Raw genomic sequence first — 22411 nt, 5'->3', positions numbered from 1 at the left:
AGGGGCAGCACGGCGGGCTTTGTGCAGGGGGTCTGCGGGCAGCCCGGGGCCGCTCCTCGTGGGCCTGGCCCCAGGGCAAGGTTCCAACCCAGGGCAGACCCTTTGAATGACGGCCCCAGGGCACGCCGCATCCTCTGATTTATTACAACGAGATTTTGTCTCGAAGCCGCCCTCGGTTCAGGGGGCGCAGCCCGCGGTCAGGCTCCGCCGGTACCGGCCGGGCCCGCAGCCTCACAACACCCGCTGGGCCGGCCCGGCGAGGGCGGGGCCCTCTGTCCTTCGCCCGCCCCCTCGCGGGATCCGTAGGAGCGCCCGGCGGCCCCGCCCGCCGCTGCCGGTATTTAATAACCGGGACCTTCCCCCGAACCGTCTCCGGCACCGCTGCGGCACCGGCGAGATGGCGTCCACCAGCCGGTACGGGGGCGGGGGCCGAGGGAGGAGTGGGAGCAGCTCCGCCATCGCTCCCGACCGCGGCACAGAGAGAAAATGGCCGCGCCGCCCCCGCTGCCGCCCTGGGACGGACCGGCGGCCATCGCCGCCCTCGCCCGGCCCCGGTGCCTCCGGCTCGGCGCTGCGCAGCCGGGCCCTCTCCGGTGTCCCGTGTGCCGGGTTCGCCCCGGCTCCTGGGGCGGCGGGAGGCCGGGAAGGGCGGCCAGGCGGCCGCGTCTGTCTGTGCGGGCCGGGCCGGGCCGGGCCGGGCCGGGCGGCCCCCGGTGGAGCGGCCTCCGAGGGGCCGAGCTCACCGCCTTTGCATCTTCGTGTGGCTATTGCCGGGCAGCGCTCCGAGGGGACGCCAGCGCTTTGCAGGATTTCGTGGCGATTCGTGACTGGAGTGGGGGGCCCCTCGTTATCGCAGCTCGGTGCGAACGGCGACCCGGCGGGTTCCCTGTAGGGCCGGCCCCGCACCGCCGCACCCCAGCGCGGCTCCGGCCGGGCCGGGCCCCGAGGGCCTCCCGCCGTGCCCCGGCCGGGCAGCCCTGGCGGGACCCCGCTCAGCAGCGCCCTGGCCCGGCTCCACCCTATCGGGCCTGGAAACTGCTTGCAGGTTCCCACCCTAAATCCGTACCGGCACCAGCCAGTGACCAAACGGGTTTCGGGCTCGGAATTCTTTTCCCTGGAGACCTGTCGAGCTTTTCTTTCCAGTCAGGAATGAAGGAAGGCTCATGAAGCAGACTGTGGAATGACTCTGTAACTCTTGCTAAACCTGTCCTAGGATCTAGGAAGTGCTTCCTTTGCTGAGATGGCCTTTACACACGTGCCATGCATTTTCCTTCAGCTTAGTATATCGAGCCCCTATGTTGCAAGGAGTACGGTATATCTCTCTAGATATACGAGTTAAAATTGGCATAGGAAGACTAATTTTTACAATGTTATGTGAAGGTAAAGTCTGAAACAAAACTCTGATGGTATTCTCTGAGGCTTCTGTGTTTTGGTTTTTTTTCCTGGTTTGCTTAGTGTGTCACTAGCCTTTTGTGTAATGCCAAATGTCAGATGATTGTGAATGCTTTGTTAACAGTTTTGTCATATGAAACTACTAACTGGGTATAGTGAGAAGGAAAGTAGTTTAAAGAGTTCCAGTGCAGAATTTTGAGCATAATTTACATCTGAGAATCTTGTGTGTACATTTGCTTTCTGGAGGCTTTAATATTAATGGTGATATTGATTTTGTTTTCAAGTCAGATATTTTTCTGAACAGTCAGTGGATTAAAATGTTTGGAGTGTTTCTTTGTATTTTTGACTCATCAGAAATATCTAAAAAATTAAAATTAAGATGGAATGTACAGCTTAGGCTGTAGTATATATTTTCTTAAGTCTCTTATTTAGATTTTTAATGTTTTATATTGAGGTGGTTTTGGTGCAAGATACATTGCAAAAAGATGTGGAATTTAAGATCTGAAGTCTTGATTGTCAAATGCAGTGTTACAGCATTTAAGTAAAAGGTGCAGCCTAGGTATGCAGGTTAATAGTCAAATTGCTGTAAATTCTGTATTATTTAAGTGTTCTTGTCAGTAAGGAACTCTTATGCTTTTGGATATGCAGCCTGCTTGTTTAAAACCAATTAATACTTCTCATTTTTTTCCTTAGTTTGGATGTACTTCCGCGGGTGACTTGCCCAAATCATCCGGATTCCATTTTAGTGGAGGATTACAGAGCTGGTGATATGATTTGTTCTGAGTGTGGGCTAGTAGTAGGTAAGTAGCTATTCATGTTTTTGAGTTACCATGTAACTTAAATGATGTGTGTGGCTTTGCTTTCCTGCAAAAGTGGTGTATGGTAATTCGAGTATTTAAAGATTCTCCCTCGATGTCCGATTGTGCGTGGTGGATTTTTTTTTTTTTTAGTGATTGTCTGTTGGCTAAAAGCTTACTGTTCTGAATAGTCTGTCTTCTGGTAACTTCTTGCACTATGAGAAGAATCAAACTCTCTTTAAAGACTGAAAATTTAAAGTATGTCATAATATGAATTAAAGTATTGTGCTGTCTACTCCAGTATTCTGTCTTTAATCATGACTGTTTCAGCTAGGAAAGTATAAGAAGTGTTATAAGAGCTCTTTGTGAAATAACTTGCTTACAAGAAAAAACAACAACCAAAACACAAAGCCAAACCCCAACTAACCTCAGTTTCCCATTAGCTAGAGGTTATCTTCTGCCCTGAAGGATTTATCTTTACATCATTACCAGCACCTGTGTTTGTTAATTACTTCTCCTAAAGCTTTTATGACTATCCCAAGTGAATATCCTGTTTTTCCACTGGAAATTTTGCTGAGCTCTCTTACTTTGTGTAGCAGCAACTTCCACAGACTAAACTGTATTTCTAAGTATAATGGAATATTTAAAATAAAAGACCTTTTAGATATTGTCTTTGTTTGAATGACAGAGAGTTGTTGTAGAACCTGCTGCACATGCATTTTTATGTATCTTTTCTAGGATGAGCATCTTATGTGCACCTGAATGTCTTTATTCCTCTTATGTGGGAAACTTTCTGTACTTGTGTTATTAATTCTTTAAACTCTGTTGATTTCTGTTAATTTATTTTGGGCCTGCCATTGTGAAAAGAAAACTCTTCTTGAAGAGTGCACATTTGGGTGATTCATTCAGTGGTGCTAAATATTTCAAATGGTTTATGTCCCTCTCTCTTAGACTGTGGTGGTTTTATTTTGGCTCGTCAAATTAAAAATTTTTGTAAAAAGCTAAAAGTTTAAAGAATTTGCAGCAAAGGTAATGCTAATTTAGCCAGGTGACTAAAACAGATGTGCTTTCTTTATGCAAGAGTAAACTTCTACATGGCTTATTAAAGTGAATGTTAAAATATTTAAACTTGAATACTAGTTTCCTTTAAAATTATGAAACCATTTGAAAAGCTAGAGGAAGGGTTGTTACTGCTTTCTTAAAAGAAGGGCTCGTTTGAATTGCATAGTTTCTGATAAAGGTCAATGACCAGGAATAAATTTGTTAGTTAAAAATTCAAATATCCACAGCAATATTTCCTATTGAAATATGGTAATAGGCTTCTAAGTTACTGCTTAAAAAAAGTTTGGTCCATGTTCAGCTGTTTCTGTGGCTACCATAGAAGTTGAACAAAAGTTTAGAAAAGCCCTTCTTGATCAGTTTGTAACTTTTAAGATAATTCTGGCTTTAGGAGAAGAGGGAAATATTTTTCTTTATAAATGTAATTTTTAGGAACTTGGAAATTGTTGGAAGTCTTACTTCATGTACTTTGTTACCTAGTCAAAAGGTATTCTCTCCTTAAAGGTTTATCTGAATTAATAGCATTGGTGATTTCTTTAGTTCAAGTCGTTAACACTTTCAACGGGCAGACTCATTAGAATATTAATAGAAACTGTTAATGAGTTGTTTTTAAAATGTGTTTAAAATGGTCTTAGTGAAATTTACAGCCAACATTACTGGTAGGGTAAAAAGTGTTTTTAAGTAGGCTTTTCTATGGCTTTGTCACCAAAAGGCTTTAACAGTGTTATGCTGATTGTTCTCATTCTGTCTTGCCTTCCTTCATCTGTTTAGTTTACCTGCATATGTCCAATTCATTAGCTAGGGTATCTAGCAGGTAGTATGGCCAAAGAGAAGTGTGAGCACTCCAGACTTTTTTCTCATCTGGTCTGGTAAGAAATTTAGAGGAGGTGTAAACCAGATCCAGTTCTTGATGCCCATTTTCTGGAGATGCATGTGAAGTAGGCACGTTTTAAAGGAGTGAAGACGAAATTTAGTTTTCATATGTTCCAAATGCAACTTCTGTTATTTGTTGCAGACACCATGATGCAAGTTCCCCTTAAGAGAGTAGTGATTTCGTTTCCTGTGCTTACATGGAAAAGTTTCATGTTTCAAGGCTTACGTAGGTCATGATCACATATGAACAGAACCCACTGAGAATATATTTTGGGGTGTACTGAAAGTTAGTGAGATCTTTATTGCTGAAGGGAATCAATTAGAACATTTAAACCCCCCACAAAACTCAATATATTGTGTAGCTGAAGTGCTACAGGTGTATTTAAAAAAATGGTGCCTTTAGTGTCTGCAGAGCACTGCTGGTGTATGTGGAACAGAATGGTAAATGCTGAATTTGTCTTTATTTTACTGTTGTAACACTGATTTTTTTTTTCTGATGTGTGTGCAGTTTAGCTGCAGACAGAACTAAGAGACTTTGCCTAAACTAAGTATTTGCATTTGATGTTTTTCCTGCTTGCTATGGCAAAGTATTGAAGCTTTGCATTTATGAAAAAAGTGTGAGTTAATTTAAATGTAGAACTGTCTCATAGGATAAAATGGCTGGTGCATAGATAATTTTCAAGTTTTGTAATCAATTTTCTGGGAATATGAGATCAGATCAGTAGTAATAGTGTTATGACTGATCTTGCATTTATCAGGTCTGCATCTGAAAGGGTAAAGCACTGGAAAAGTTTGGGGGAGCAGGAGGCTAGGAGAAGGAGGAGCTGATCTCTAGCAGTTGAATTCATATTTTAGGCAGAGTTGTATATTGCAAGTACTACTTTCTAAAGGGATTTTTGAGAAAGTTTTAGTCAGAGATGTATTCTACTTACAGGTTCTTAGTCTCAATAAGACTGAAGTTAAATCTAGTGTATTGCTTTTTCTTTGCACAGCATTTTCCACGTATTCTAAATAAACTGTGCTGTTTTGCTGTGCAGTATTAAAATAATTAAATCTGGTAATGTCAGTACGACTGAAGCTGATGTCTGGTTTATTATTGTTTCAAAATACTGCTTCAGTCTACTGAAAACTCTCATCTGCCTTTTCACTGTTACCTTTTGTGGATTAGCTTGTGTTCTGTCTTTTCATGGTAATTATTTCCAACTTGTTAACTTTTCCTTCCTGCTTTTTTTGCATGAAAGGCATTTGGAGACCTAAATTACAATTATCCATGGAATTTTGATATTGATCTGGATTGACACACGTCTGAAACTTTACAACTCTATGCCAAAGTTTCTCTGCTGTCACAAGTATTGTTTCATTCTACATACTTTTCTCCAGTCATTCTAGGCTATGTGGTATAATAAGTGAGAGCTCACAGAGTTCCTGGGGCTCAGAGAAGTAGTTAGTTCTTTGTTTATTTAAAGTGTTCACTGTATCTCATTCTTCTGACAGACTTGGTGGGGGGGAAAAGCATGTTGTTCAAGAACAGAAGTCTAGTAAATCTTCTTTCTCAACAGGTAAATATTTTACTTACTACCTTTTAGACAGTAAAAAAGGCTAGAAGTCAGCTGATGTGCCAGAAGGGGCTGAAGAAGGCAGAATCAAAGCAGTGGAAGACAAAGCACTGAATTTTCTTGATGTAGCGAGGTGGTGACCTGAATTTCAGAGGAAGATAAGAACAAGTCCAGTGGCATGTACTGCTGTGTAGCACCTCAGCTAATTAGGAATGCCTTTCTGATCTAAGACTTTCCTTAAACTTCTGTATAGCTTCATTATATGTTGTCTTAGTGTGCAGGAGTTGGAGCAGTGAGGAGTTTGTTTTCAGCATGGAGTAAGTGATTTTCTGTAATTGGTTAGCTCTGTCTGCTTCAGTAGGCAGGAGTTGCTTAGAGAGGAACAGTGCTCTTGTAGGGAGTCAGGAAAAAAGCAGGAATCTGTCTTCTGCTGATGAGGATCCTTGGACACATATTGATTTGTTAAAGCTTGGAATTGAATTATGACCAATATCCAGATATTTATTCCATGTTCTATGTATACCTGAGTGTTCAGTTGAAGGATTTTGGGGAAAAATATTCAATAGCTTGTGGTCAGCAGTAAGGCTGCTATAAAATTGTGTCCAAGTATTTGTTTGGCTAATACTTCAGAAAAGTTTGGGGTCTGAATGGTGCATCGTAAATTCAGGTGTGATCTGTGAAGATTAGGTAAGACTTAACTATACCACAGGTATTTTTTTTTGTGAGGAAGGTGCTTAAATACTTCTGACTTGGATCTAGTAGAGGGCAGTTATGTCCATAGGGAAAAATCTTTTAATATTTGGGTGCATGTTCACATTTACTTCTTTCTGCAAGTATTACCAATCTTTAAAATATGAATTCTTAATTCAAAGTATTGCTTGAAAAAATAGGCAAAAATCTTTAGATACAGATGTGTATTAGCAGCTTTTATGTGGTTGCTGCTTTTGTGCTTGGTGTCCAGAGCACTAAAAAGTGTCTGACAACAGTTGGTCCTTGCAAAAGGACTCTTTGCATTCAGAGGAAAGCTAGTTATAAAGAATACTGATGCTTAAAAACATTCTGAATAGTTGAGTCTTGCATGAGCATTCATGGATGCTTGATTTTGTACAGGGAATTTATAATATGAAGAAAATAATTTGCTGGTCTTTCTCAGCCAGCATTTCAAATAGTCTGTTTAAATTCTAACTCTTTTCAACTTTAAAGACAAGGGGGGTGGTTCTAGCTGTTCAACAATAATGCTTGTAACGGTGGAAACAGACTTTAGATGACAAAAGTTGGCATCTTTTGTCAGGCTTTGTAATAAGCACCTCTCACAGCATGAAATTTCTTGAAGGGTTTAGGAAGCTTTCTAGTTAGTGGGTTCTTGACTGGAGGCCAGAGGTGTTTGAGAGCTGCTAATACTTCTGTTAGGTAAAGTACTAGATTTATCTAGTGGAATAACACTGATATTTTGAATCATGTTATTTAGGGAATGACTCGCTTCTTATCAGATTGACAAAGTGACTTAGGGCAAATAAGGGCTAGAAACAATCTGAACTCCTCTGATGGAAAAAGCATCCATAGCCTCTAATTTTTGTGATGTAGTGTAGGTCAGGCACAGCATTTTTTATTGAGATTCTGTAGTTTGGAGCATCCTTCACAAGTACTTGGGTTGTTAATCTTTTAAGGGCCTCAAGTCCCAGAGAGGTGTAACTTGAGCTGACCAGACTTGTCCACCAGATCGTTTAACATTTCTACTCTCATTTGCTTCTCCAAAACCATTGTGCGAGCTGATGGCTTAGGAAACCTGGAAATCTTTTTAGATTTGTCATAATTGTGATATGCAGGAGCTGCTAAACCTTTGTTCTTGTAGCAGTCACTTGCCTGTGGTGCTGTACTGCCTGTTTCAATCCAGAGTTGCCTTTTGATACTTGTATGATGCTGTTGACGTCTGGCAACCAGCTGAAATTGTCTGTGGCTTTTTTGTTTGTTTGCTTAGAGGTTTTATGTTTTGTTTAGCATCTGAAAGCCTGCCTTAGTTATTTTGAGTAGACTGGTGTTGCTGGTGGTGATGATGCATTCATAGTGTAGATAGTAATTTATTGAAAACGAGATAACTTTTGCAAAGAATACTACTGTCTTACAAACAGCTGGAAATTTTGTAGAAAAAACTGTGGCTGTAAAACTTTTTTCTGTCCCATGAGTTTATTCTTTGGTAACATTTAATACATCTGGTCTTAAACAGAAGTTCTAAATCTGTAAAATGTGGGGGGGAAGGTTGAGTACTACTGTATGGGGAAGGTATATAAGGTAATAAATAGAATGTGGAGGAGTAGATACCTGGAATACTGTGTCTAACTCTGGGCTTCTCAGTACCAGAAAGAGAGAGACTTGCTGGGGCAAATCAGCAGAAAGTTGCAGAAGTATTTAGGGGTTAGGAGAGGCTGAGAGCTGAGACTGTTACTCTCAGACTGTTCAGCTTGGCTCTGTGCAGTTACATGTCTTCATGATTCTCCCCAGCTTGTAGTCTGCTACACAACTTTTCATTGTAGTTTGTCTCAGCACTTCACTCTGGTTAATAAGGAGTTGACTGAAATAAAGTATAATCCTATATATATATTTTTAAATTTGGCATTGTCAAATGCTTTTAATTAAAAGTATATGTGCTCACTAGATGGCAGCAGATTCCTTAACTAACTGTAAGAATGAAACATTCTCTACTAAAAATAGGTATTTTGGGACTTCAGAGTGCAAATAAACTTTTAATACCGTATTTATGCTAAGATTAAAATATTAATAACGTGTAGAACTTGATGGAATGTGGAGCTAACATTAGAACTCCTCTGAAAAAAAACTTAACATGCCTTCTCAGAACTGTTGCACGACTGGATATGGAAGATTACGTTACTTGGGGCTTGAATATCATCACATGTCTTGTTTTGGTCAAATGTCTTCAATTTGCAGCTGTATCGTCTTTGGGTAACAAAATGCAGAAAAATAAGAAAATAAGTGTGTTTTATGAGTTATTGCAAGTGGAGTGCAACATTAAAATAGCTGGTATTATTACTCTGTAAATATGTAACTGAAAATTCAGGCCTTGTTGAATGAAAGTATTTTCCCTTGAGAAATCGCCTTCTATTTTTAGGGGAGGAGTAAACATACATAAATTTTGATGTATAGATGTTTTAAGCTAATTTTTAAGAACTGTTCAAAATTATGTTTTAATTTTTGAGTCTGACCTGACTTTTCTCTTACATTTCTGCAGTGAATGTTTTTTGTGTTTGTCAGTTGTGAAGAAAAGTAACCTTGGTCTGAGGTTGTCTGTTCTGAGCAGCAGTTCTGCATTTTACTAAATGAGCTTTTCAGAGGGTGGGCAACTTGAGTCAGGGAAGTTTTGCAGTGTGTGTTTGCACTGCAGTCTGTTGGACTGTATTTTAAAGAGGAGCTGAATACTGGAGGAATGGTTTACAAAAAGAAATGGAGCAATGGAGAAAAATTTATCTGTTGAGAAAGATGCTTTAGGATGTCAGCCTGGAGATGCATTTCACCAAGATTTGGTCCTGTAAGCTGTTGTTTTTCTATGTCCATCAGAGGAGGAAGCTGAGAAGATGAACTCACCCATTTGAGGAAAATTAAATAAAGGCGTGTGTAATGTAACTGTATCTAGTAAAGCTTATTTTTGTTCAAAAGAACTGCATCAAAAGGAAGTAGCAAAGGGAATATGCAGCCACTCCTATCCTCACTGTAGCTTGATAGAGTTGCCAAAACCAATATAATGTGAGAAAGCAGAGACAATTTTATAACGTACTTACTGGGAGCTTTCTTACTCTCATGTTTGACTATTGGGCCCGTGTTCAGCTGCTTCAGGAAAGCCAGTCAGTAGTGTATGACCCAGCAAATTCCGTTTAGGACTTGAAATCTTAACTCAGGATCAGTTTTCAAGGCTGATTTCTTACACTGCTTTTTGTAAGACTGAATTTAGTATTTTAAGGTTTTGCTTTGAACACTTAGGGTGGGGCTTAATTGCATCCGTACTAATAGCATAGTAACAAAGTGGGTTCTTTATGTTTTGAAGAGTTAAAAATAAATGCCACATTCAGTGTTTTGTTTTTGTTTGTTGTTCAGTGGAATAATTCAGTTAATTATCCTTGTAGCCAAATACATTTTCCATCTATGGAAACCTTTGGACCTATTCCATTTTTGTTAATACTTCTAGCTTGTGTCACACTTTTATAGGAGCCTTAGGTGGAATGTGCTGCCCAGGACCTCTGTATATTTTCGGTGACACTGACAGTATACAAGAAAACTTCTTTTCTGCCATAGCAGATTTCTTGGCAAAGTAAAGATATTTGCATACTGTGTCTTAATTACACAAATGCTTTATATTCAGTGATTTGTTCTACTTAATCTTTTCTCACTCTGAAATAGCAGTCTCAATCCTCTGTTTGTAATATGTTTGCCAAAGCAGGCAGTGATATAACACTTTTTTGTTAGAGCAGGAATGGTTCATAACTCACAAGAGGCAGATCCCTGGGTGAGTCATTTAGGTCATTCCCACTTGTGTGGAAAAATATTACATCACTGCCCTGTACTCAGTGTTCTATTTATACCATGCCAGAATTTTAAGTACATTTTGCTTTTTTTAGATGCTGTAAACAGTATTGGGGGCTTGTCTAAAAGTAAAGTTGCTGCTAGGCCATAGAAGGACCATTACTGAATCAAATATTTACAGAGAGTCCAGGAGCCAGAGGAGCACGCTGTCTGCAGATTCAAGCTTGCAAGGGCAGGGGGGAGACCTTTGTAGCAGAAGGAATGGATCTGTGCTGCTTTTACTCTGCTGTTTTCTTAACCCTGTAGCTTTTGATGTTTTTTTTTCTCCTTCCCCTCTTGGTTTTCATTAGAGCAGCAAATAAAGGTGGAACCATAGCTGTGAGCATGTCTGACAGACACTGATGAGAATGCCTCTAACCTAAAGTTGTTCTTTTTGGTTGTGGCAATTTCTTTTGGTTCATTCACAGCTTTCAATTTCAAGTATTCTCCTTGCATAAAGTTATGTTAAAAATAGAGTTACTCTGTCAAAATAGATCCCTCCTATATCCCCCAGGTATGTACCACTGTCCATACCTCCTGTATTTTCTCCAGCTTTGTATCTTGTATTACTGTGGTTTGCAGAGTGCTTTTTTATCTGTCTGTTAGTTTTCACGGGGTTAAATCAGCCTCTGTGGTTTCATACTAAGACTTCCATACCGGAAATTTCTGTTGCAGTCAGTGCTACTTATTTTTGTGCAGATGTTTCTTTCATGACACAATTAAACACTGATAAAGGTGGTGAATTTTTCCTCAGGTTTAGCAAAAAAGGGTGACAATTACTCTGAAGTTTCTTCTGATATGCTACACAGAGCTGTGATCTCCTTTACTGCATAACACTTTTCTTAGTGTTCTTTTTATGTTTTTCTGTACATGTATTCTTAAAAATTCTCTAGTATTGCTCTAGAGGCAACATGTTTGAGATGCAGCTTTTATGAGATCTGTGAATAGAATGAACTGCACTGCCAACAGTGGGGTGGGGGCTGGGGTTTGTATGTTTACTTTTGTGTTTGGGTTTTTTTCCCCCTGAGTTTCTATTATTGTGATTACTGTGGGGCTTTTGCCTGCATCAGAGTGTGGGTTAGTTATTTCTCAAACTACGAAGTTGCTGTAGGAAAGGTTTAGGTGAATGTGAGATGAACAGAGGACTGCAAGCAAAGTTGTTTCATTCAGAGAATGTGGGTTTAGTGCTTTTTCTGCTTGCTCTAAATCTGTACTGAAACTCTTCCAGGTATAACAGGGTAGATTAATAGTTTTGTATATAGATTGTATGTTCATACTGTCAAGCATCGTAAATGAAGGGGAATTGGGCAGGGTCAGGACTCAAAGAACAAGAACTGAGCTGCAAAATGTCATGGTGGGTTAGAAGGTGCAAAGTTGAGAGTAGAAAGGACCTGGAACTCTTGCAAAAGAAGTGATTTACTACAACTTAATGGGATTGTGTGTGATAGATAATTCACATGTGCACCTTGAACACATGGCAAATGTGAGAGAACTTGTTAAGTTATAACAACTGACTCATTTGTCCAAGTGCTGAGAACATCCTGACTTCAGCTTGAAATCAAGGTCTTGATTCCTTTTGCATACTGAAAATATCTTTTTGGATAACTGTACCTTTTTGTGTTCTGGATGCATTTCTCTAGTTATTTATGTCTTCTGTGCAGCTCTTATAGCATTTTTTTTCCATTGCCTTAACTTGTAATCCTAAACATTTTGGTATATTGTCCTGCAAGTTACTGTTCTGTTTGGGAACGCCAACAGACTGCCTTCTTACAACAGAGAGCTCAGAGGTCTAACCTAATGTTCTGAAATATTTCATGAAACATTATATTAATGCAGACTATTGCTTTCTGTGATCTCAGGTGACCGGGTCATAGATGTAGGGTCAGAGTGGAGAACTTTCAGCAATGACAAAGCAACAAAAGATCCATCTCGAGTTGGGGATACCCAGAATCCTCTGTTGAGTGATGGCGACTTGAGTACAATGATTGGCAAGGTAACACTTAAAATACGAAATTTTACTAAGTTTGAGTGTTTTTATGTCAAGTACATGATTGTATGACCATAGGGAAAATATTCAGTGTATTTATTTACAAATATTTTGCCTGAACTGAACTCATACATTTCAACAGTGTGTAAAATGTGACTTTTTCCTGGGGGTAGCAGGAAAGGGCCAACCTTCACAAAAGCAAGAAAAGTCTGCAGTGCTGTGTGGATACTTGCCCCACCCTTTGGTATGACGCTATAAATAGGAAAGCTGATGTTGCAATTTTTAAAGAAGCACTCTGACTTAGCAAGTGTATTTGAGATGATTCTGAAATAAGATGCTTAGTTCTGAGATCTCAATAGCTAGTACTGCAAACTTGAGCTGAATTTTTTTTATATAGTAAAATCTGTATCAGGTTCATATTGGAGACCCGGAGATCTACATGCTTGTTGTGTATATTCTTCCAATTCATGTTAAAGCACTAAATGTAGAATTCTTTCATGGTGTGAGTGTCCCAGAGGAAAGTATTCCATTTATATTTGGGTTAAAATTTAGTGGTAAATCATATCTTGCTGTCTCCCATGAGAGGGCAAGCAAGATTAGTCACATAAATGCACTCCCTTTTAATGAAGCAGTGACCCAGGTAAGTTTTCTTTGTCGTACTTTCTGTTACATTTTTTGCTGCAAGAACCAAATTAATTTTTGTGGATTTCTTGAATGTTTCATGAAAGGTGGTGCAGTTGCTCATAAATAACTTAAAAATGTATTGCTGCTTTTTATTTGCTTCTGCTTCTCGGAAGCTTTTGTTCCAGTGCTGTTGCAAGGATGAAGAAGTAAGACATATCTGAATATGTATGGCTATGTATAGGGAGGTGTGCAACATACTTTTCAGCCAAGAATTTTTCAAAGAGATGAGGTTGACTAGCAAATACTGATGGACAGCCAGTCTTTGACCATTAGTGAAAAAGAAACCTTGTGTTCAAGGAATTGTCCAAGTAGATGCTTGTGTTTTGGACAACTCCAAGCATTGCTGCCTGTAAGATTTTAGGTGGCTTTTGGAATCCATTCAGGCAATAAATCTGTACTGCTCCATTAAAACTATTGGCTCTGTGAAGCAGTGCCACAGAAGTCACTGGGATTTTAAAAGTCACTTGTGTAGGATCAGAAAGATTGTAGTTGAGAGGGCATGGACTTCTGTTACTGATTTGGTCAGCTGTGGTAAAGATCAGAAGTAGACCTTTATAGATAGATGGAGAAATGGACTGTTTGCTCCAGGTTCATGTTGTTTCTCATTTTGGGACTGTGTAAATACAGGGTTTATTTCTGAGAACTCAGTTTGATTCAGTAGGTAGAATGACCTGAGCTGCTTTGGATTCTCTATCCAGGTGAATTGGGACTTGTGTTGTTAACACTCTTCTCTCTGGAGGTTCAGATTCTAATTTAGAATAAGAGGGATGGCAACCTCAGTGAGAGAAGACATAAAGAAACCTCTGTGGAAAGTTTGTCCATGAAAACTAAAAATTTTCAGAGATGGACATTCAACTAATGAAACAGTTTTGCTGTTAACCAGAACATCCCATGATAGGCATGACCAAACTTGCTGAAGCAAAGAGTGTCATTCAGTGAAGACAAGATGTGGGAACGTTAGTGTGGCATGATTTAACCTAGGAGATCTGAGTAAAAATGTCCGAGTACTGGAACTGCCAGGGTCGTGTTGGGGAATGTAGAAGGGGCAATTAGTCCAACTCTGGATACTTTATTTGCATGGGGAGGAATTGTAGAAGAGATGCATTATTGTCTGTGTGAAATTGGGGGTCTCTTTGACAAACCAGGATGCTTTTTGTACCAGAGTTCCTGTGTTTGTCCTGCCAGAGCTGAGGCTCTGGGATATCAGCTCATTGATGTGAACTCTGTATGAGGGGCTGCTTTTCTTTTCAGTCATTTGGAAGGAAGAGAATGGCTTATATCAGAAGATGCTGAAGAAATCTCCTATCAGTGCAGAAAGGGCATGAATTTTGCAGCAAAAATAACTAAACCAAGGAAGTAGTACATTTCTCAAGCAGTCTTCTGAAGTCCCTGCCAGCAGTAGGCTGGGATGAGAATTGACCTAGATATGCACAGTGGTTGAACAAGGGTGAAATTGGTGTAGTCATGAGGAGGGTAAGTAGTATGACAGAGTACAGAACAACCTCCATGAATTCCAAAGAATGAAGAAGGTAAGATTGTTATTTTCCCAGTTCTTAGAATGGCCCATAGTGGACCCCAAATCTGTGTGCCAGAGATTGCTTTAGCCTTTTGCATGGGACAGGGAACAGGAGTATTCCTTTCTGCCATGTAGGACCGCAGATAATAGAATCTTTACAGCAGACCTGCCCTGCCCTCCCAATAACACTCCCACAAAAAAAAAACAAAACCAACCCACCCTAAAACATTATTGTGGAAAATCCAAAAGAGAAGGACATAGGTAATTCTCTTGGCATGTTGTATTAGAGATGATTGTTAAAGTCATGGGAATGTAGGTGTAAGTGGAGTCTAAACCAATTACAACAGTAAAGTTCTGGTGACTGGCTATTGCCTTTACACAGTAAAGGAAGGGGGCCAGTTCTGCTTCACAGAATGGTTTGTCACTCTTTCCTCTTGGAAGCCAGGAGGTGCTGCTCTAGGGCTCCTTTCTTCTGGGGATGTGTGGTCTGTATCTGCTCACAGCAAAGGAGAGGCTGCTTTGCCCATGCAAAGGGATTAATTCCTAACTGGGTTTACTACTTAAGGAACCCATCTGTCTGAGGCAGCAGCAGCCTGTGTTGGAAGAAAGATTAATTTGTCTGTGAAGAGGAGGGTGAATAGCAGAGTTAGCTGTGGTGGAAGTGGTTTGAATTCCACAGGCAGATCTTCAGGATATTGGCACAGAACCGTAAGTCTCTGAAATTAGATACTGTGTGCTGCAGTTGATCTGATTACAATGCAGATCAATTGGAGGTGTGGCAAAGTCTCACATTAATTGTGACTTGATTGCCAGAATGCTATAGTTATTTCTAAAATTCTTTTGTAAAATTAAAGCTGCACAAGCAGCTTCTAGATCTGCCTTGATATAAAGAACTCTTTCCTATGAATCTCAAAGAAAATTGAAAGTTTTGTTTCCTATCTTGTGGAAAATGTCTTTTTGTCACCCTTGGGAGTTAATTGATTCCTTCTTGCAATGACTGCAACTCCCAAGAGAATTTAGATTGTTTGAACAAAGAACTAATGCAATCTCTTGGCATAGAATTCCTATCCTTTGATCAGATATCTGTGAAAGGAAGCTGGCTGTTGTCAAACTGCATGGCCTGAACCTGGTAGTGCTATATTGAGAAGCAATGGCTTCTCAATATCAGGATATCAGGGGCTGATGATTGAAAAAGAAGAAAGGATCCATCACACTGTATAATGAGCTGGGCAAGAAGACTACTGGATCTGAGGGCATGCCTTGATGCTGTGGTTAACCCCAAGTCAGTGATGTGGATGATACTGGTGATACTTCTACTTTCTGCTAAATGTGGTATATACTGGGGTATAAAGCTGTTGGCTGCCAGCACTGTAAGCCTGACCACCACTGAGCCCCTTCAGAGATTAACACTGTTTATTTGACTGTGCTTTCTCACTTTAGCAATCTTGAATGCTGTTTCCAGGAGGTTTATCTTCTGTTCGAAAGCCAAACAGGTAGAACTCCTGACTTTGACAGATACTTTTCTTGGTGAGATGGGAAAGATAGATGTCTCAAAGGCCACAGCAGTAAAACACAATTCTTAAAGTCTGTTTTATTTCAGCTAAAACTGTGTGGCTTCTGTTTTTTTTTTTTCCATGGAGGGAAAGGCACTCCTAACATGGTTGTCAAGGGCTGAAGTCAACAAAGCATTGTCCCTCAATTGAAAGCTCCAGAAGGAAAGTAGATGGTGCATTTAAATAGCAAATGCAGGGAGAATAGCTGTGGTTTATGTAAGCAATGGAGATGGAAGAGTGTTTTCCACCCCTTTTATAGTTGTGAACTGTATATTGGGTATGGCTCTTGGAGAGCAGTCATATCAGCAGGGTTAAATCCTTGCCTAGTTTCAATGTACAGCACCTAAAACCTAAAAGATGTTGGTGGTGTTTGGTGGTTTTTTGTGTGTTTGTGTTTGTTTTTTGTTTTTTTTTTGTTCTTAATCAGTGGACTAGGGAAAATCTCTGTGGTGAAGGGGAATACTTTCTGGCCCCAGGAGAGAGCAGTATTTCCTGGTAAAATACTATCTGGCATGAAGCCTGATAGACAAGGACTGGGGACTTGCTGTTGTTTGTGATCACTCTTCTGGCATCTACAAGAGTTTGAGCACATGCAGTTCCTGTAAGCATTTGTGGATAGTGCTGGTCTAGGAGCCATTTGATGCACATGGATGTTGTAACACAGTGTAGGGAAGAGGGATATGAGTGATGGCCAGGAAGGAACCTTTTGACCTGAGACTTCTGTGTGTTTTGGGTCAAGGAAGTTCTGGCATAATTTTTGAAAGGAAGGTCTAGTGTTGCTCTTTGTGGCCTGAAGTCTGATTTGCTGGATTCTTGCTTTTTGTTTATCTTTATATCTTACTGGAAACCTTTGGCTAGTTGGAAGTGTTCATCCAGTCAAGAAAGTAAGATTGTCTGAGCATCCTTCTGCTGTGTTGGTGCCAGGATCACTTCTGGATGCTTGTTTCATATGAAAGGATGTTTGAAGAAGTAGAAAAACAAGAACACTCTTGGAATCTAGCATCTGTCATAGAGGGCCTGTTCAAGGAGCTAGGGAAACTTGTGAGGGAGAGTTCTGTGCCAGAGTCCTCAGTTGCCACAGCAGTATCAAAGTGTGTGTGCACCACAGGTACGTGTCTCAGCAGTGGAGGTGTCTGCTGAGCCCATCGGAAATGGGGTGGGATGGAGACCTTGGGCATGGGGAAGTGGGCCAGTGTAAGTGAATGGTCAAGTGTGTTGACCTGAGTGTTACTACTTTTGTTTGGCTGAGTGTTACTACTCTCAGCCAAAGAACATGTATTAAATGCAGAAGCACACAGAGAGATTATAGGATTAGAGGCTGTGTCAAAATAGAAGGGCAATTCCCAAGAAATGGGTCAGGAAAGAAGAAACTGGGCAGCTCAGTAGAAAAAGGTGATGCCAGGGCATGTTCTGTCCTTTGTTCACTGTGTCCTCACCCTGCTTTGTACAGCCTGGACATCCTGATACACTGCTCAGTCTTCAACATGAGAACTGTGTGCAAGTGCCTAGTCAGGTTATCAGTCAATCACAGAGCAAGACCTGCTTTGTGCTTACTGTTTTTGGCAGAACAGACAGTGTAGTAGTTGGTGTCTGCAGTGGGTTGCTTAAATGACCAAGTCTGTCTGGAGTGAATTGGATGCCCCTGCCCAGATAAATTGTTTGAAGGTGCCAGAAAGGAATAAATGCATACAAATTCAGAAAATCCAGGTTTCTACTGATGGCAGAATTGTTGTGAAGAAGCATTTTCCACTCGAGAGAACTCATGGTCCCCTGTGCACTGTGACAGCAACCACATAAGTAATCAATATAAATTACAGACCAATATAAATTGGTCTTCCGAACTTAACAGGCTATGGGGTTGTCATCAGCTATCACTAATCTGATATGGCATTATTTGTTAAAGACATATTTTGGACTGCTGGCTAATTGAAAACATTAGATGTTTTAGGCCCTTGTAGTTGGGCAAATTTGCATATTTAATAGAAGTGTGCAGTTTGCACTGTAACTTGTAAGATACAAATGAAACGCATGTCAGAAGCTTGTTTTGAAGTGTCCAGGTTGAGTTTGTGGCTCTTACTTCTTCTAAGACCTCAAGCTTTTCTTTTAGGAGGTCCATCATTTTCTGGTAAAGTCAAAATCTATGGATATTTCCATTTTGTGACTAAAGTTTTCAACTGCTAGCAGGCACAGTATCAAGTTGGGTCTGAATAGCTCATGCAGTCCTAAGGGCATGTGGGTTGCATTGAATCTAATCTTGGACCTCAGCATTGGTGACAGGAGTTTTGAGATGCACACATTAAACTATTTTTATATTAGGAAGGAAAAACCCTTGTGTAATCTGTGGTCTTTGGAAAGCAATTCACAATTTGAGACTGGTGCAAAGCGTAGAACTTGAGGTGTGAACGATGCTCGAGTGAATGATTCACTTTCAGTGATGTTTATTTGAACAACTGCTTGAACTGATGCCTTGGAATAAAACGGACAAAGCTGGAAATGTTTGCTCTCAAAGTGAGGAGGAAGGTCCTTGTGTTATTGACAATACAAATCTTTCTTTTCAGGGCACAGGTGCAGCAAGTTTTGATGAATTTGGGAATTCAAAGTACCAAAATCGCAGAACTATGAGCAGCTCTGATCGTGCGATGATGAATGCTTTTAAAGAGATTACGAACATGGCAGACAGAATCAACCTCCCTAGAAATATAGTTGTAAGTTCATGTCTCCCTTCCTTAAATTGTTCTGGCATTGACTTAGTTAGCATAATATAATGAGCACATGAATTTTTGATATTGCTGCTAATTAAATGGCCTAGAGTTAATTAAATTTCATCTTCTTGCGTTGAAGGATCGAACAAATAATTTATTCAAGCAAGTGTATGAGCAAAAGAGCCTGAAGGGAAGGAGTAATGATGCCATTGCTTCTGCTTGTCTCTACATAGCCTGTAGGCAAGAGGGCGTTCCAAGAACATTTAAAGGTAAGTTTTCAGTGACGCAGATTCAATTTTGCTATGAAGTAAAGGTCTAGTTACTGTCACTGTAGGAGGTTGGTTTTCTCATTCTTGGACTTTGTCAAATTGGTTGTTCTCATCTACAGCTCACCTTTGAGGGGGAGGGTAGAAGACTCTGGAAATTTGTTGCATTTGTGGAGTAGGCTCTTGGGCATGGGATTTTTGGTCATACTGCATTAAAAAGAATTTAGCATTTGAAAGTTACTCTTGAATGTTGGGGAAACTTAAAAGGCATAGCTTTGATGGGAGAATGGTGGGGACTGTTGTAACTGAATTTGAACCAGCAGTTCTGCAGTAAATTTAGGCAACTTTTCCCTGACAGGGATGCAGCTCTCTAGCACTGAATACCAAATTTCCCATACTAAATGAGCTGTATTAATTTGCTCCTTACAATAAATGTGGTTGACTGAAGTTGACAAATGTTCAAAGCTTATTTAGTGACAGTGGCCTTCTTAGTGGGAGTCAAATTTGATTATTTTGGGGGAGCAAATGCTGTCGAGCCTGAAGTTTAATTTTTATTCTTTCTTTAGAAATATGTGCAGTGTCCAGGATTTCAAAGAAGGAGATAGGTCGGTGTTTTAAACTTATTTTGAAAGCTCTTGAAACCAGTGTTGATTTGATTACAACTGGAGACTTCATGTCACGATTCTGTTCCAATCTGGGGCTTCCCAAACAAGTACAAATGGCAGCAACGCACATTGCCCGTAAAGCTGTGGAATTAGATTTGGTTCCTGGGAGAAGCCCTATCTCTGTAGCAGCTGCAGCTATTTACATGGCATCACAAGCTTCTTCAGAGAAAAGGACACAAAAAGGTAAACCAGCCTTTTTTTCTTTTAGTTGACCATGTTTTCCTGCTTGAAAGAATATCGAGTGTTGCTGTGAAACCTGGATGAGGTGTGTGCAAGTAGTGATAAGCTGCCATCTGACTGCATACAGCAAGGACCAAACCAGGATCTCCCAGTCCCTGAAATGGAGTAACTGGCTGTGCTCAGTGTAACTGAGTTCATTTTCATCTGGCACTAGGAGTGTTGCATTTTTGAATGCTATGGACCACTGCATTCAAAGGAGCATAATTTAAGTTTACCCATGCAAATATTTGCTTGTGTACATCCTGCTACTCTAAAATACTCCAAACACCAACTTGCAGGCAGTTGTAGGTAGCACTATGGCTTAGGATTACATTGAGTCTTCAATCATTCCAGGAGCCAGGGAATCATCTACATTAGTACCTGTTCCTTGACTTCTTGTGAGCCTGTGGTAGACTGAAAGCAGTGGGACAGCAGGATTTGCTGTAGATTGCCTTGGGCATGACTCCCCGCTGGTATGGGAGCCCTTGGGGAGCCAGTAAGGAATTCAGGGCTGTTCTTGAGCTTCAGAGTAGCATGGATCAACCCCCAGGGCTCATGGGAATAAGACCTACATGAGGATAATGCCCTAGGGAAGGAAGGGAGCTAAGGCTGCAGTGGTTAGAACTTGATGTGAGGAGTGGATCCAAGTACTGGCAGCTGGCTGGGGAAGCTCCATTGAACTGTCTTGTCCAGTTCAGATCAGAAATGTTTAAAATGTAGCAATTTCTTAGTGGAGAGTTGCTTTTAGGTAAAGAATAGCCTTTATCTGTCCAGTTGTGGTGTTTTGTTCTGCATTCATAACTGCTGATGTCCCTGGAGCTTTCATCATGTTGGCAGCTTCCCGGGCACGTGAGTGAAGCAGAGCTCAGGCAGTGCAGTGCCATCATCCGTGCTCGGAGTGAGCTGTTGGACTGTGCCTCTTAGGAGTGATGGCTAAAATACACCAGGACTCTGTACTCCTCCAGTGTCCTCAGACAATGAGGAAGGCTTTCATGCAGTCCAAGGCTTAAATTCCTAATGTGGTTAAATCTTGGATAAATTTAGTTTCTGTGCATCTCAAGCATTCTCTCAGCTTGTTACAGTGCTCTGTGCCTTTGCCTTATTTCTCGGTGCATTTTAAGGTAAATGTAGTTCATGTTTAGCTGAAGGTATCACTTTTTTGCTGTTTTTTTGCTTGTTTTGCTTATATTTAATCAAAGCACAAAAGTGAAGATCCTGATGTTGATGACAATTTATTGAAACATTGCTGATCATATGTAGAGTTTGCAGTAGATGTTTCTAACACTCTTGGCCCTCTACAATTTGAAACTGATGTTATTCCAAGATTGATGGGTAAGTTGAACTCTGGTATGTGAGAAGATAGACTTATGTATGCAAAGTATTAATCTCCACAGTTAAAACCATTTCTGCTAGGCTTTTGGGAGAGTTACAAATGAAGCAAGTGTCTAGCACTTCTTGATAAATTATGCTTGCTGGTTTCTTCAATATAAATGGCAAAAGTAAAAACTAATCACTTCTCTGCTTTTTATTGTAGAAATTGGTGATATTGCTGGTGTGGCTGATGTTACAATTAGACAGTCATACAGGCTGATCTACCCTCGAGCTCCAGATCTCTTCCCAGCAGACTTCAAATTTGATACCCCAGTAGACAAACTACCACAGCTGTGAAATTGCAGAGGGTTAATTTCTATTAAAAAAAACCCCAAACCCAACAAACTCTTTATTTTTGCCTATAATAAAGGATGTACAAAGTGTTAATATTGAGTCTTCATGTTGTGGAACTGGAGGAGATGGAGATGGAGCGTAACTGCTGGAACGCAGCACACATTCCAAGGGTAAACGAGCTCATTGTGGCATTTTGTATGTATATACTAGTGGAAGAAAATATTTAATGACTGTTGCAACAAATTTAATTTCATATTGTTGTACTTATTTAGATTTCTTTTGTAGGGATCTAGTAAGATGTATTTTGGAAAATTTAAAATATTGTGTAATTCCCAAATAAACTGTTTTCCAAAAACACTATCTTGTGGGTATGACTGCAATGTGATATGCACGTACTGTTGTACATGCTGAGAACTGGAATGCAGTCCATGGAATGGCGGAGTGAGCTTCATACTCACGGGCTTGGTCACAAGGCTGCTTAAATGCTCGCTTTCTGCACAACTCTAATCTCTAGCGTGTTCCAGTATTTGTAGGCAGCTGTAGGGAATGGATGACTGCACCCAGAATGCAAGCAGCTGACAAGCCGTTTAAAGGTTTGCACAACTGCTGCAGGAGATTTCCAAATTGGTTGCAAAAGGTTTAGTGGCATCCTTGGCCCAGTGTCCATGATTTTCACTGATGTCTCTGCTTTTCTTCTTGGATGTGATGACAAAGCAACTAAAGAGAAGTATGAGGACTCACTTTAGTTCAATTCCTGGTAGCTTCATGATGCCTTTTACCTTCCTTTGTACAATCCCAAGCATTTCTAGTGTGTTTCTGTTGAATGTTCTGACCTGCCAGTCCCGTTTGAAATGATGTACCAGGTGCTGAGGGAAGGCCTGAAGTTGTTTAGCCCTCCCCAGACTAAG

The 22411-nt window shown here is 40.5% G+C and overlaps 1 protein-coding gene across 1 annotated transcript; it reads left to right on the top strand.

Moving 5' to 3' along the window:
* The first annotated feature begins 271 nt into the window (after positions 1-271).
* GTF2B (general transcription factor IIB) lies at positions 272-21860 on the top strand. The gene is made up of 7 exons (XM_051802850.1): positions 272-414; positions 2086-2192; positions 12106-12239; positions 18545-18691; positions 18828-18957; positions 19521-19802; positions 21373-21860. The coding sequence occupies exons 1-7, from the start codon at positions 398-400 to the stop codon at positions 21504-21506; spliced, it is 951 nt and encodes a 316-aa protein (XP_051658810.1). The 5' UTR covers positions 272-397; the 3' UTR covers positions 21507-21860.
* The last annotated feature ends 551 nt before the right edge of the window (positions 21861-22411 follow it).

The sequence above is a fragment of the Manacus candei genome, unplaced genomic scaffold (genome assembly GCF_025592945.1).
Source record: "Manacus candei isolate 608988 ecotype Guabito, Panama unplaced genomic scaffold, ASM2559294v1 h1tg000005l, whole genome shotgun sequence".
NCBI lineage: Eukaryota > Metazoa > Chordata > Aves > Passeriformes > Pipridae > Manacus > Manacus candei.
This window is presented reverse-complemented; position numbering and strand designations above follow the sequence as displayed.

Excerpts from the sequence above, each read along its gene's own strand:
- GTF2B (XM_051802850.1), top strand. Across the intron at positions 12,240-18,544 it reads TGAGTACAATGATTGGCAAG|GGCACAGGTGCAGCAAGTTT; the intron begins GTAACACTTAAA and ends CTTTCTTTTCAG. Across the intron at positions 18,692-18,827 it reads ACCTCCCTAGAAATATAGTT|GATCGAACAAATAATTTATT; the intron begins GTAAGTTCATGT and ends CTTGCGTTGAAG.